This window comes from Physeter macrocephalus, chromosome 7 (genome assembly GCF_002837175.3).
Source record: "Physeter macrocephalus isolate SW-GA chromosome 7, ASM283717v5, whole genome shotgun sequence".
Lineage (NCBI taxonomy): Eukaryota > Metazoa > Chordata > Mammalia > Artiodactyla > Physeteridae > Physeter > Physeter macrocephalus.
Genome location: NC_041220.1, coordinates 144,000,036 through 144,015,140, shown reverse-complemented (window position 1 = coordinate 144,015,140; position 15,105 = coordinate 144,000,036). Strand labels below are relative to the sequence as shown.

Below are 15,105 nucleotides of genomic sequence, written 5' to 3'. Positions count from 1 at the left end.
AAACAAAAAAAAAAAAAAAAAAAAAAAAAAAACTAAAAGAAGATATGGAGAAAGTCAAGAAAGCAATGTAGGAATAAAATGGAAATATGAATAAAGAAATAGAAAACCTAAAAAGAAACCCAAAAAACTGTGGAGCTAAAAAGTACATTAACTGAAATTTTAAAATTCACTGGAGGTACTCAAAGGCAGATTTGATCAGTAGAAGAATCAGCAAACTTGAAAACAGGACAATGAAAATTATCAAGATTCAAGGAAAGTAAACAGAGCCTAAGGGTCCTGTGGGACACCATTAAGCAGACCAACATACACATTGTGGGAGTCCCAGAAGGAGAAGCGAGAGAGAACGGGGCAGAAAGAATACTTGAAGAAATAATGGCTGGGGCTTCTCTGGTGGCGCAGTGGTTAAGAATCCGCCTGCCGATGCAGGGGACACGGGTTTGAGCCCTGGTCCGGGAAGAGCCCACATGCCGCGGAGCAACTAAGCCCGTGCGCCACAACTACTGAGCCTGCGCTCTAGAGCCTGTGAGCCACAACTACTGAGCCCATGCGCCTAGAGCCTGTGCTCCACAACAAGAGAAGCCACAGCAATGAGAAGCCCGTGCACCACAATGAAGACACAACACAGAAATAAATAAATAAATAAGTAAGTATGAAATAATGGTTGAAAACTTCCCAAATGTGATGAAAGACATGAATCTAAACATCCAAGAAGCTCAATAAACTCCAAGTACGATGAAGTCAAAAAGACCAAGACACGTTATAATCAAACTTTAGAAAGAAAAAGATAAAAAGAGGAATCTTGAAAGAGGCAAGAGAGAAGCAACATGTCACACAGAAGCGATCCTTAATACGATTATTAGCAGATTTCTCATCAGACACTTTGGAAGCCAGAGGCAGTGGGCCTATATATTCAAGTGCTAAAAGAAAAAAAACAGCTGGGGACTTCCCTAGTGGTCCAGTGGTTAAGAATCAGCCTTCCGGGCTTCCCTGGTGGCGCAATGGTTGAGAGTCCGCCTGCCGATGCAGGGGACACAGGTTCGTGCCCCGGTCTGGGAGGATCCCACGTGCCACTGAGCGGCTGGGCCCGTGAGCCATGGTCGCTGAGCCTGCGCGTCCGGAGCCTGTGCTCCGCAACAGGAGAGGCCACAATAGTGGGAGGCCCGCGTACTGCAAAAAAAAAAAAGAATCTGCCTTCCAATGCAGGGGATGCAGGTTCGATCCCTGGTCAGGGGACTAAGATCCCACATGCCGTGGGGCAACTAAGCCCATGCGCAGCAACTACTGAGCCCATGCACTCTAGAGCCCGCGTGCCACAACCGGAGAGCCCACGTGCCACAAGTACTGAGCCCACGCACTCTGGAGCCCGTGCACCACAACTAGGGAGAAGCCCACATGCTGCAACTAGAGAAGCCCGCACGTCACAACTAGAGAAGCCCATGCACTGCAACAAAAGATCCCTCATGCTGCAACAAAGATCCCACGTGCTCCAACTAAGACCTGATGCAGCCCAATAAAATAAATAAATAAATAAATATTTTAAAAAAGAAAAAAAACTGTCAACCAAGAATCCTATATCCAGCAAAACTGTCTTTCAAAAGCAAGGGAGAAATTAAGACATTCCCACATAAACCAAAGCTGAGTGAGTTGTTACCACTAGACCTGCCCTGCAAGAAATGCTCAAGGGAGTCCTGTAGAGTGAAATGAAATGACACTAACTCAAAGGACAGTAACTCAAAGCTATATGGGGCTTCCCTGGTGGCGCAGTGTTTGGGAGTCCGCCTGCCGATGTAGGGGACACGGGTTCGTGCCCCGGTCTAGGAGGATCCCACATGCCGCGGAGCGGCGGGGCCCGTGGGCCATGGCCGCTGGGCCTGCGCGTCCGGAGCCTGTGCTCCGCGGTGGGAGAGGCCGCAGCGGTGAGAGGCCCACGTACCGCAAAAAAAAAAAAAAAAAAAAAATTATTAAAAAGCTATATGAAGAAATAAAGATGTCAATAAAGGTAAAGACATGGGCAATTATAAAAGCTAGTATTATTGTAACAACAGTTTATAACTTTTTTTTGTTTTCCACATGATTTAAGAGACTAATATAAATATATATATTTTTTAAATTATTAGTCTACAAGTTAGGACTACTGTAATTTTGATTTGTAACTCCACACGTTATTTCCTACATAATTTAGGAGACTAATGCATTTAAAAGATTAATTTATGTTTGAGGGCACACAATGTATGAAGATTTAATTCTGTGACATCAACAACCAAAAGGGGTGGGGTTTAGCTATAAGGGAGCAGGGGTTTTGTATGTTATTGAAGTTAAGCTGGTATAAATTCAAATTAGAGTGTTACAACTTGCGGATGTTAAACGTAATTCCCATGGTAATCACAAAGAAAACAGTTACAGAATATACCCACAAAAAAATGAGAAAGGGGGCTTCCCTGGTGGTGCAGTGGTTGAGAGTCCGCCTGCCGATGCGGGGGACACGGGCTCGTGCCCCGGTCCGGGAAGATCCCACATGCCGCGGAGCGGCTGGGCCCGTGAGCCATGGCCGCTGAGCCTGCGCATCCAGAGCCTGTGCTCCTCAACGGGAGAGGCCACAACAGTGAGAGGCCCGTGTACCGCAAAAAAAAAAAAAAAAAAAAAAAAAAGAAGAGAGAAAGGAATTTAAATATTTCACAATTTAAAAAATCAAACATAAAAGATAGTAATGCAGAAAATGAGAAACAAAAAAAGGTATACAGAAAACAAATAGCAAAATAATGAGTATTTCATCCATATCAGTAATTACTTTAAATGTAAATGGATTAAAATCTCCAATTAAAAGACAGATTGGCAGTATGGATAAAAGCATATGATCCAACTACATGCTATATACAAGAGACTCACTTTAGATCCAAAGACATATATAGATTGAAAGTAAAAGGATGGGGACTTCCCTGGTGGCGCAGTGGTTAAGAATCCTCCTGCCAAGGCAGGGGGGTTTGAGCCCTGGTCCGGGAAGAGCTCACATGCCGCAGAGCAACTAAGCCCATGCGCCACGACTACTGAGCCTGAGCTCTAAAGCCTGCAAGCTACATATACTGAAGCCCGTGCACCTAGAGCCGGTGCTCCACAACAAGAGAAGCCACCGCAATGAGAAGACCACGCACTGCAAGGAAGAGTAGCCCCTGCTCACCACAACTAGAGAAAAGCCCACGTGCAGCAATGAAGACCCAACGCAGCCAAAAATAAAATTAAAAAAATTAAAAAAGGAAAGTAAAAGGATGGAAAAATATTTACATTCCATGCAATTAGTAACTAAAAGAGAACAGGAGTAGCTATACTAATAGCAGACAAAATAGACTTTTTTTCAAAAAAGGCTACAAGAGACAAAAAAGGATGTTATACATTAATAAAAGTTTTAATACAGCAAGAAAATATAACAATTATATACACTGATGTACCTAATAACAGACAAGCAAAGTATATGAAGCAAAAACTGACAGAACTGAAGGGAGAAATAGACAATCCTACAATAATAGCTGGAGACCTCAAAACCCTACTCTCAATGATAGAACAACCAAACAGAATATATGTAAGGAAATAGAGAACTTAACACAATAAATCAACTAGATCTAACAGACATCTAAAGAACACTCTACCCAACAACATACACATTCTTCTCAAATGCACATGGGACATTTTCCAGGATAGACCATGTGTTAGGTTACATATTAAGTCTCAACAGATTTTTAAAGACTGACATCATACAAAGTATCTCCTCCCCAACCACAACAGGATGAAGTCAGAAATCAAAAACAGAAGTAAAACTGGAACATTCACAAAACTGTGGAAATTAAAAAACACACTCTTAAACCAATGGATCAAAGAAGAAATCACAAGGAAATTAGAAAATACTTAAAGGCAAATTAAAGTGAAAACACAGCATACCAAAACTTGCAGGATCCAGTAAAAGCAGTGTTAAGGGGGATATCTAAAGATATAAAACTTACATTTAAAAACAAGAAAAATCTCCAATCAACAACCTAACTTTACAACTTAAGGAACTAGAAAAAGAAGAAAAAACTAAACTCAAAGCTAGCAAAAGGGAGGAAGAATAAAGATTTGAGCAGAGACAAATGAAATAGAGAACAGAAAAACTATTAGGGAAATCGATGAAACCAAAAGTTGGTTCTTCAAAAAGATCAGCAAAATGGATAAACCTTTAGCTAGACAGACTAGGAAAAGAAAGAAGATTCAAATTACTAAAGTCAGAAATGCAACTAGAGGGAATTCCCTGGTGGTCCAGTGGTTAGGACTCCATGCTTTCACTGCCCAGGGCCCAGGTTCAATCCCTGGTCAGGGAACTAAGATCCCACAAGCCACGTGGCATGGCCAAAAAAAAAAAAAGGAAAGAAAAAGAAATGCAAGTAGAGACATTACTGACAATTCTACAAAAATAAAAATGATTATAAAATGAGTACTATGGGGCTTCCCTGGTGGCACAGTGGTTGAGAGTCCACCTGCCGATGCAGGGGGCACGGGTTCGTGCCCCGGTCCGGGAGGATCCCACGTGCCGCAGAGTGGCTGGGCCCATGAGCCGTGGCCGCTGGGCCTGTGCGTCCGGAGCCTGTGCTCCGCAACAGGAGAGGCCACAGCGGTGAGAGGCCCGCGTACCGCAAAAAAAAAAAAAAAAAAAGACTACTATGAACAACTGTACACCAGCAAATTGGATAACCTGGATGAAACAAATTCATAGAAACATAACACCTACCAAGACCAAATCACAGAGAAATAGAAAAACTGAAAAGACCTCTAACTAGTAAGAAAATTGAATCAGTAATTAAAAATCTCCCAACAACAAGTCCTGGAACTGATGGCTTCACCGGTGAATTCTATCAAACATTTAAAGAAGAATTAATACCAATTCTTCCTTAGCTGTTCCAAAAAAACTGAAGAGGAAGGAACACTTCCTAACTCATTCTATGAGGCCAGCATTACCCTGATACCAAAGCCAGACAAAGACACTACAACAAAACTACAGACCAATATCCCTTATGAATGCTGATACAAAAATTCTCAATGAAATACTAGCAGGCAAATTCAATGGCATATTAAAAAGAATATACACCATGAACAAGTGGGATTTTTTTCACAGACTGCAAGGGTGGTTAAACATACAAAACATGATCAATGGATGTTAACTAGACTTATTGTGGTAGTCATTTCACAATATATACAAATATTGAATCATTGTGCTGTACACTTAAAACTAATATAATGCTATATGTCAATTATATCTAAAGGAAAAAAATAGCAGTCGACACTGTGATACCGGTGTTCTGATTTGGAGACTTAAGTTGGCTTAGTTCCATACTTATACTATGTTCAGTATTTCCCCACTACACATCCCTCCATCACTTTTGTAACTTGCTTCAAGCAGTGATCATGTATGTCCATGTATGATTCCACAATTTGAGGGCAAGAATTGGATATTGATCATCTTTGCATTCCCCGAGCCTAGTGGTTAATAGAATGTGCAATTAACAACTTTATGAGGTAGTAAAGGCCATCATAATTTGCCCCCAATCTAATTTTATAGCCACTTCCTGTGTTATTCTCTACACACTCTTCACTCTAATTACACTGAATTAACACTGCTATAGATTAACACTGCTACTGGCGCAACCCTGATAGTGTACACATCATTGTGAAATGAACGTACTATACTTATTGGGAGAAATGGAAAAATATAACCCATGATGCCTGCTTATACATATTCCCCTTACATACAGAACACGTCCAATAAATGCAAGCTCAGTAAATAAACACCTGAGTGGCTATGGTAGATGACATTCACATCTTCTGAGTCCCAATTATGTGCATGAGATTATTATATATATATACATATATACATGTTAAATCATGTGTTCCTCACAATAGAAAACTCACAATATCCCATATATCTGTTCTATGTCGTATTTTCCACAAAGGCAATTGATTATTTCTCCAATGTCTATTTTCTCAACTAAGATATAAGCTTCATAAAGATAGGAATCTGCCTTTCTCAATCCTTTCTGCATTTCCAGGGCCTACCAAAAACATCTGGCATACAACAGGCATTCAACAAATAACTATTGGCTGAATGAATGAATAAATAGCCCTATGAGCTAGGTATTATTACTTCAGTTTTACTGATGACAAAACTAGAATACTAAATGACTTGCCCAAATTAACATGGCTAAGAAAGTGGCAGAACCAGATTTAAGTGCACAGCTTTTCAACATTCAATGTAATATTTGCTTTTCATTGGTGCCTAATAAAGAGCCAGTTTTGTTGCCCAAAGTAGTTCTACAAATCCCTGTGAACTTCTCACAAGAAAATTTTAGCAAGTTTCATCACGGTTTCTTCTTAAAGACAGTGAAAAGGTAATACTAAATACGTGACTAAGGTTATCCTTGGCTTTTTAAAAGAATAAGAGGTGCAGCATATTTATCTTCTGGGCAGCCGTGTAGAAGGTTCAGAGACCAATTTTAGCAAAGTGACGAGGCAATTCTTGAGCATCAGTTTCATTATGTACTTTGGTTCTACTTTCTATATGTTGCAAATTGATCATGTTCTTGACATTCCTAACTTTATCATTAGAGTCTCACTTATAATACCTGAAGACAATTAGATAATTGTTGATAAATATCTAGTAAACAATAATGATATGAGAATGAGGCCTTTTGAGGGACATGAAGCACAATTATGTGTTTGACGTTTGTTTTCTATGACTCAGCATCAATCCCTCGGAATGAAATGAAAATGATATTATTAAACTTTTCTACTCAGCAAATTTTTCACCAGATTTGTTCCACAGAGATTTAGGTAATATACTACTCTGCTGTGGTTAAGTTCACAAACATATTTCATCCAAAAAAAAAAAAAAAAAAAAAGGAAGGGAGGGAGGAAGGGAGGGATTGTTTGGTGTAACACAATACATTAACAGAAATGAAGGGAGAAAAACACATGATCATATCAATTGATGCAGAGAGGCATTTGACAAAATTCAACACTTTTTCATAATAAAAACACACAACAAACTAGGAACAGAAGTAAACTACCTCCACATAACAAAGCCATAAGAAAAACCGACAGCAAATATCATACCCCATGGTAAAAGACTGAAAGCTTTTCCTCTAAGATCAAGAACAAGACAAGGAGGACTTCCACTGGAGGGGGCATGGGTTCAATCCCTGGTCAGGGAACTAAGATCCTGCATGGCACGGCTGGGAAAAAAAAAGAACAAGAAAAGGATATTGGCTTTCATCACTTCTATTCAACATAGCCCTGGAAGTTCTAGCCAGAGCAATTAGGCAAGAAAAAGAAATAAAATACATCGAAATAAAAAAGGAAGTAAAATGGTATCTGTTTTCAGATGATATGCTCTTACATGTAGAAAACTCTTAAGATTACAAACACACACACACACACACACACACCTGTTGGAGAGAATAAATGAATTCAGCAAATGAGCAGAATACAAATCAACACATGAAAAACAGTTGTATTTCTATACACTAACAATGAAGAATCTGCAAAAGAAATTACAAAAACAATTCTACTTACAATTGCATCAAAAAGAATAAAATACTTAGGAATTAATTTAATCAAGGAGGTGAAAGACTCGTACAATGAAAACTATGAAATACTACTAAAAGAAATTAAAGAAAACATAAATAAATAGAAACATATCCCATGTTCACAGATTGGAAAACTTAATATTGTTAAGATGTCAATATTATTCAAAGTGATCTACAAAGTCAATGCAATCCCTATCAAAATCCCAGGGAATTCTCTGGTGGTCCAGTGGTTAGGACTTGGCGTTTTCACTGCCGTGGCCCAGGTTCAACCCCTGGTTGGGGAACTAAGATTCCACAGGCTGTGCAGTGCAGCCAAAAAAAAACCCCAAAAAACAAAAACAAAACAAAACCTCAATTTTTTTTTTCAGAAATAGAAGAATTCATCCTAAAATTCATATGGAATCTCAAGGGACCCCAAATAGCCAAAACAATCTTAGAAGAAAAAAAAACAAAAAAAAGAACAAAGCTGAAGGACTCACACTTCCTATTTTCAAAACTTCTACAAAGCCACAGTAATCAAAACACTGTGGCACTGACATAAAGACAAACATACAGACCAAAGAGATAGAATAGAGAGCCCAGAAATAAACCCTTGCATAGATAGTCAAATGGTTTTGACAAGGGTACTAAGACGATTCAGTGGGGAAAGGACAGTCTTTTTAAAAAATGGTGCTGGGAAAACTGGATATCCACATGCAAAAGAATGAAGTTGGACCCTTATCTAAACCATACATGAAAATTACCCCAAAATGGATCAAAGACTTAAATGTAAGACCTAAAACTATAAAACTCCTAGAAGAAACATAGGGCAAAAGCTTCATAACACAGGATTTGGCAGTGATTTCTTGGATATGGCACCCAAGGCACAGTTAACAAAAGAAAAAATAGACAAATTGGAAATTTTTTTAATGAAAATTTTGCACATCAAAAGACAAGTAAAAGTAAAAAGGCAACCTACAGAATGAGGTAAAATATTTACAAATCATATATCTGATAAGAATTAGTATCCAGAATGTAGAGTACTCATAAAATTCAACAACAAACTAACCCAATTCAAAAATGGGCAAAGGACTTGACATCTCTTCAAAGAAGATATACCAATGGCCAGTAAGCACATGAATTGATGCTCAACATTACTAATCATTATAGGGAAATGCAAATCAAAACTACAATCGTTTTGTACTAAATTAGCATACACCTATTAGGATGCCTACTATCAAAAACACAGAAAATAACAATATTGGTGACGATGTGGAGAAATTTGAACCCTTGTGCACTGTCGGTGGGAATGTAAAGTGGTACAGCCATTGTGGAAAAACAGAATGGAAGTCCCTCAAAAAATTAAAAATAGACTTATTATATAATCCAGCAATTCCACTTCTGGGTATATACCCAAAAGAATTGAAAGCAGGATCTCGAAAGAGATATTTGCACACCTATGTTCATAGCAGCAGTGATATTCGTAAGAGCTAAAACATGGAAGCAACCCAAGTGTCCATCAACGGATGAGCAGATAAGCAAAACGTGGTATATACCTATAATGGAGTTTTATTCAGCCTTAAAAAGGAAGGAAATTCTGACACATGTTACAATATGGATGAACCTTGAGGACATCATGCTAAGTGAAATAAACCAGTCACAAAAAGACAAATACTGCATTATTCTACTTATAGGAGGTATCTACAGTAGTCAAAATCATAGAGACAGAAAGTAAAATGGTGGTTGCCAGTGGGGGTTGGGGAGGGGAGGGGTCGGTAGGGGACAAAGTAGGGAGGTGGGAAATTATGTTTAATGGTATAGAGTTTCAGTTGTACAAGATCAAAAGAGGTATGACGATAGATGGTAAAAACAAACACACACACAATAAACACACAATACACACACACACACAAAACCTAATATAACCTACTGTAAAGAGTGTATGCTGTTCCACTTACAGAGAGCATGGCAGAATAGGGAAAGAAAAGCCACAAGTTGCTATATCAGGACCAAGCAGGGTCCATGAGGCTAGCCCCCAAGGCAGTGATGAGATGGGGTTGAGCAGTTACAGCCTGCACAACGAATCAGTGCCATTATTCCAGAAAATCTTAACTGAAGAGCTTTGCAGAGTCATCCATCCAGGCCTCATGTTACAAATAAGGCAAGGTCTTGAGTCCCACTGTGGTGGCAAAAAAGACCAGAGTTCTCGAGACTGATCTGGTCCCATCACACACTGGCTACAGCTTGGCCACGGATGCACCGGTCACCTGGCAGTCCATCCACACCTGTGAGCCTCAGCATCCTCTTGGGAGCTCTCAGTCCTCACCAATCCAGGGTCCCTGCTCCTAACCAGCTGGCTGACATGGCCACTGATGAGACCAACCTGTTGGCCAATTCCTCTCATTGTTTTCACTCTGCACAGCTACTTCAGTGAATCCAGGGCCTCTGGGCAGTGATAAACCTCTCCATTCTTCCCCAGGTTCTCTGACCAACCCCAGAAAGATGTAGGGGTAAGCAACAAATATTTAATTGCATAAGATACCAGATCATTAAATTGCTCCTGAAATAATTTAAAATCCTAAAACAAAACCTACATTGAGGGACTTCCCTGGTGGTGCAGTGGTTAGGAATCTGCCTGCCAATGAAGGGGACACCGGTTCAAGCCCTGGTCCGGGAAGATCCCAAATGCCGCAGAGCAACTAAGCCCGTGTGCCACAACTACTGAGCCAGTGCTCTGGAGCCCATGAGCCACAACTACTGAAGCCTGCACGCGCTAGGGCCCGCATGCCGCAAATACTAAACCCGCATGCTGCAACCACTAAGGCCCGCACTCCTAGACCCCGTGCTCTGCAACAAGAGAGGCCACTGCAATGAGAAGCAAGCGCACCGCAACAAAGAGTAGCCCCCGCTCGCCGCAACCAGAAAAAGCCTGCACACAGCAGCGAAGACCCAACACAGACAAAAGAAAACCCTACACTGAAAGGACCAGTAGTACTAGGATTACAGACCTGACTCTGTCTGGGTTTTGGTTAGAGGCTCTGGGACCACAGGATGCTGGGGACACATGTCCACTGAGCACCAATGGCCACCAGACTGCAAGCAGAGTCCCATTCTGGGTAGGATGTGCTCTGGTCCCCAATCTACACTCATCTGTGACTCCTGGTGCCGTGACACTAAGATCAGTGGTGCAGACCAGGTGACTTTCTTCTGCCTTGATGAGAAATAATCCACCTTGCCCAGGAAAAGGGAGCGAGCTGGAGCGAGGAAAACATCTGGCTTCTAAAGGCATCTAAAATGATGCAGATAAGAAAATATTGACATGATATTAAGTAAAACTGTATAGACAGCTTGAACTCAAACATGCCAAGTATATACATACCCTATAGTTAAAGGAAAGACAGGGAAGAGGCAGGCCGAGAGGTTATGCCCTGTGGCCATCCCTCTGTGGTGGGATTGTGGTGGTTATTCTATTCTTTATTCTTTCCTCTATTTTTCAGATATTCAAAATTACTTTTATTTGAATTTTTTTCAGATATTTTTCCTCTATTTTTCAGATATTCAAAATTACTTTTATTAAAAGAAAAAAAGGCGTGTCTCTTTTTCACTCTAAAATCCGGCTGCAGGGTCAAGCCTGGAAGTGAAAATTGCCTTTTGCAGGCCTAATTTCTTTCTTGGGAAAACCCAGATAATAGCTATGCACCGAATGGGATAATAGACCAGAGCTCACCAAAATGTTTGGGGCACTTCCAAACTGTTGTAGAAAAATACTATTACTCTCGCTCCTGATCTGGGTGTTTAATATTTCACACAGATAGACATAATATCGCTGACAAGGATATGAAGGAGGAAAAGTAAGGATTTAAGTCTATTATCAGACACTCTGGCAGGCTCCCACTCCATCATCACTCCCAGCAGAGCAGAGGTGTTACTACTGAAAGATACATTCACAGCTGGGGCTAAAAGAGATCCAGAACATAACTATGGTGCGTATGGCCCTGAACCCAACACAACACAAACACACCCAATAACCCAACTCAGACACACACACCAGGAGCCTATACGCATGTCCTACACACACACCCAGGCCCAATGTCTGCACACACAATGCAGAACTCAACATGAACACACACATACACAGAACCTTCCAGGTGCACACACGCTCCAAATACAAATAACATGCACGCTCATCCCTAAGACCCCACACAGGCGCACACGCCTCAGAAAGGTACACACACCTTTCAGACCCAGCATGGACACACACACACCCGAGAGCCCAATGTAGGCACTCACACTCTTCAAAACCCAGCACAGCAACGGACCCCTCAGAACTGATCACGCACACACATCTTTCAGAACCCAAAATGGGCACAAACTGAAGACCCAACACAGGTGAACACACCCCTCAGAACCCAATTCAAGTGCTCACCCACCTCATATACCACACAGGTGCCACAACCCAACACAGACACACGACCCTCAGACCCAGCACAGGAGCACACACCCCTCAAACCCAAGACAGGCACACATTCCCCTCCTACCCAACATGGGAGCAGACCCCTCTGAACTCAACTGGTACACAACCATCAGTTTTAACACCAGCACACACACAACCCTCAAAACCATCAGAGACAGACAACCTTCAGAACCCAACACACATACACACCTCTCAGAGTCCAAACAGGAACACATCCCCTCAGAACTCAAAACAGGCGTGCACACACACACACACACACACACACACTACTCAGAACCCAACACATGCAGACGCCCTTCAGAACGAACACAGACACACACCCCTCAGCACCCAACACAGACACACTGCTGAGAACCACTCAGACACATGACCCACAGACACACATGAACACACATACCCGAGAACCAACAAGGACGCCACTCCTCAGAACCAACACGGCACACGTTCCTCAGAAGCAAAATGAGCACAGAAGCCTCAGAATCAACACACACACACCCCTCAACACAACTGGGGAAACACACCCTTCAGAACCCACCATGGGAGCAGACACACCCTTCAGAACCCACCATGGGAGCAGACACAGCCCCAGACTCTACACAGGGGCACACACACAACTCAGACCCACTAGGGATAAACACATCCGGAATCAACACAGACACACGCCACTCAGACCCAACACAGACACACACCCTTTAGAATGCATACAAGCACAAACACCTCTCAGAACTGACCACGGGAAGACACAGCCCTCAGACCTAACGTGGGAGCAGATCACTCAGAAACCGATATGACACACACCCAGGAACCAACGCGGACACAACAACCCTTAGATCGAGGCGCACAACCCCCTAGAACAGAAATAGGCATACACACCCTCCAGAACCCAACTCAGAACACACACTGCTCAGAACCAACACAGAAATACACAGCCTTCAGAACAAAACCAGACAGGTACACCCCTGAGAAGCCACAATGACAAAACAAGCCTCACACCCACACAGGCACACACATCCCTCGGAACCCAACATGAGCCCACGCAACACTCAGAACTCAACCCACACACCCCCCTCAGAACCAGCATGACACACAACCCTTAACTAACACGAGTGCACAGAGCCCTCAGAACCCAAGAGAGGTGCAGGCATACCCCAGAACCCAACACGGCACACACACTCCTCAGAACCCTCATGGACACACAGCCAGCAGACCCCGCACAGGCGCACATACCCCTCAGAAGCCAACACACAAATACACGCCTCAGAAATAACACAGACACATGCAACACTAAGACCCCAACACGGCTGCACCCACCCCCCAGGCCCAACACGGTAACACCGCACACACCCCTCAGATTCAACTCGACACACCTCCCTTATAAGCGGAAAGGACAAACATCCCTCGGAACCAAGAGGGTCACACACAACCCTCAGCCTGAACACGGGCACACACACCTCGGAGAACCCGAGTCAGCAATACACACCCCTTCAAACGCAACAAGGGTCAGACCCCTCAAAACCCAACAGGCACACACTCCACAGACCCGACACAAGCGCACACCCCCTCGGAATTCAAACAGGCAGACACAGCCCTCAGACCCAACGCGGGGGCAGACCCTCGGAACACAACCCAGACACACACCCTCAGAACCCGACACGACCCACAGCGCTCACGCCTAACGCGGCGCGCACCCGCCCAGAACCCCCCAGCCACAAGCCGCTCAGACCCACCCAGACCACACAGCCCTCACGCCCCACGGGCGCACACACTCCGGGGACACGGCGGGCGCGCGCCCGCGCGCCGAGGAAGCGTGGCTCGCGCGGCCCCCTTGCGGCCCCTCCGCCGCCTGCGGCCCCTCCGCCGCCTGCGCCCTCTCCGCCCCGCACCTGGCGCAGCGCGGCCTCCGCGGCGCCGCCGTCCCGCTGCCGCAGCTGCTCCCGGAAGCGCGCCACCTGCTCCAGCAGCGCGTCCACGAGCGACGGCGCCGTGTCCCCCTCGAGCGCGGCCAGACGGGCGCGGAGGCGCGCTATGAGGACGTCCCGGGCGGCCAGCTGGTCCTGCAGGCGCCTCAGCCGCTGCCCCGCCTCGTGGTACAGGCCGCAGAGCGCGGCAGCAGCGCGCGGGGCGCCCTCCCGCTCGCCGGACCCCGCGCTCCCAGACGACATGGCTGCGGGCCTGGCCGGCAGGGAACAGGCCACCGGCCACTTCCGCGCCGGGTCTGGGCGGGAGGCCCACCTTCCCGGAACTTTTCCCGGCGCGCCCCGCCCCCCGCGGAGATCCCGGGCCCGGGCCCGCCCCCACCCCCGGCCGAAAGGCCAGGCCCCGCCCCCCCGGAGAGCTTGGCCCCGCCCCCCGCCGAGATGCCAGGCCCTGCCCGCCGCCGGGAACGTGGCCCCGCCCCAGTCCTATCCCGCCCCGGGCCCGCGGCCTCTCCGCCCGCGGGTGACTGGCTTGTCCCACCCGCCCCGTCGCCTCGCGTCGGGGAGCTTTCGGAGACTCGGGCCCGGGCGAGGAGAGGGGTCAAACGGCCTGCGATGTAGTTACTGATGGAAGGGAAAGAAGGGGCAAAGACGACCCCAAGTGTTAGCCCCGAGCGTGGGTCCGAATCCCCGGGCTGCAGGCCGGCTAGCCACACCGAGCACCAGGAAAACGGCGACCTTCCACGAGCTGAGCCCAGCGAGGTGCTGAGCATGCTCAGACCCCCTCATCCCCTCTCTAAGGTCGCAAGAACTATTCTTAGGGCAGAAGGCAGGAGGGAGCTGGCCCTTTCCCGTCCTCGTTTCTCCATCCCTTTCCTTCCCCCTAGCTCCCCAGACCAACTCCGAGGGTTTTTCCGGGGCTCCATGGCTATTTTCTTTTTCAAAGTCTGAGTGTCCTCGGCAATGATACCCAAGCACACCTGTGATCTTTCAAAGGTTCCCTCCCACAGACTCCTCTCCTGGCCCCTGCCCAGAGCTGCCCTCCTCACCAGATTCCCCTGAGAGCAGCATGGCGTTTTTTTCCCCTTTTTGTAACCCATACCCAAGCTTGGGCTGAGCCCGGGAGACACCC

General features: G+C 45.0%; 1 protein-coding gene across 1 annotated transcript in view; it reads right to left on the bottom strand.

Annotated features, from left to right (window-relative positions):
• TNIP2 (TNFAIP3 interacting protein 2) overlaps positions 1 to 14,268 on the bottom strand; it is a 35,207-nt gene extending 20,939 nt beyond the window's left edge. The window contains exon 1 of the mRNA XM_028492434.2: positions 13,941 to 14,268. Coding sequence (XP_028348235.1) covers positions 13,941 to 14,219 — 279 coding nt within the window. The 5' untranslated portion in view covers positions 14,220 to 14,268. The remainder of the gene's footprint in view (positions 1 to 13,940) is intronic.
• Positions 14,269 to 15,105: the final 837 nt, after the last annotated feature.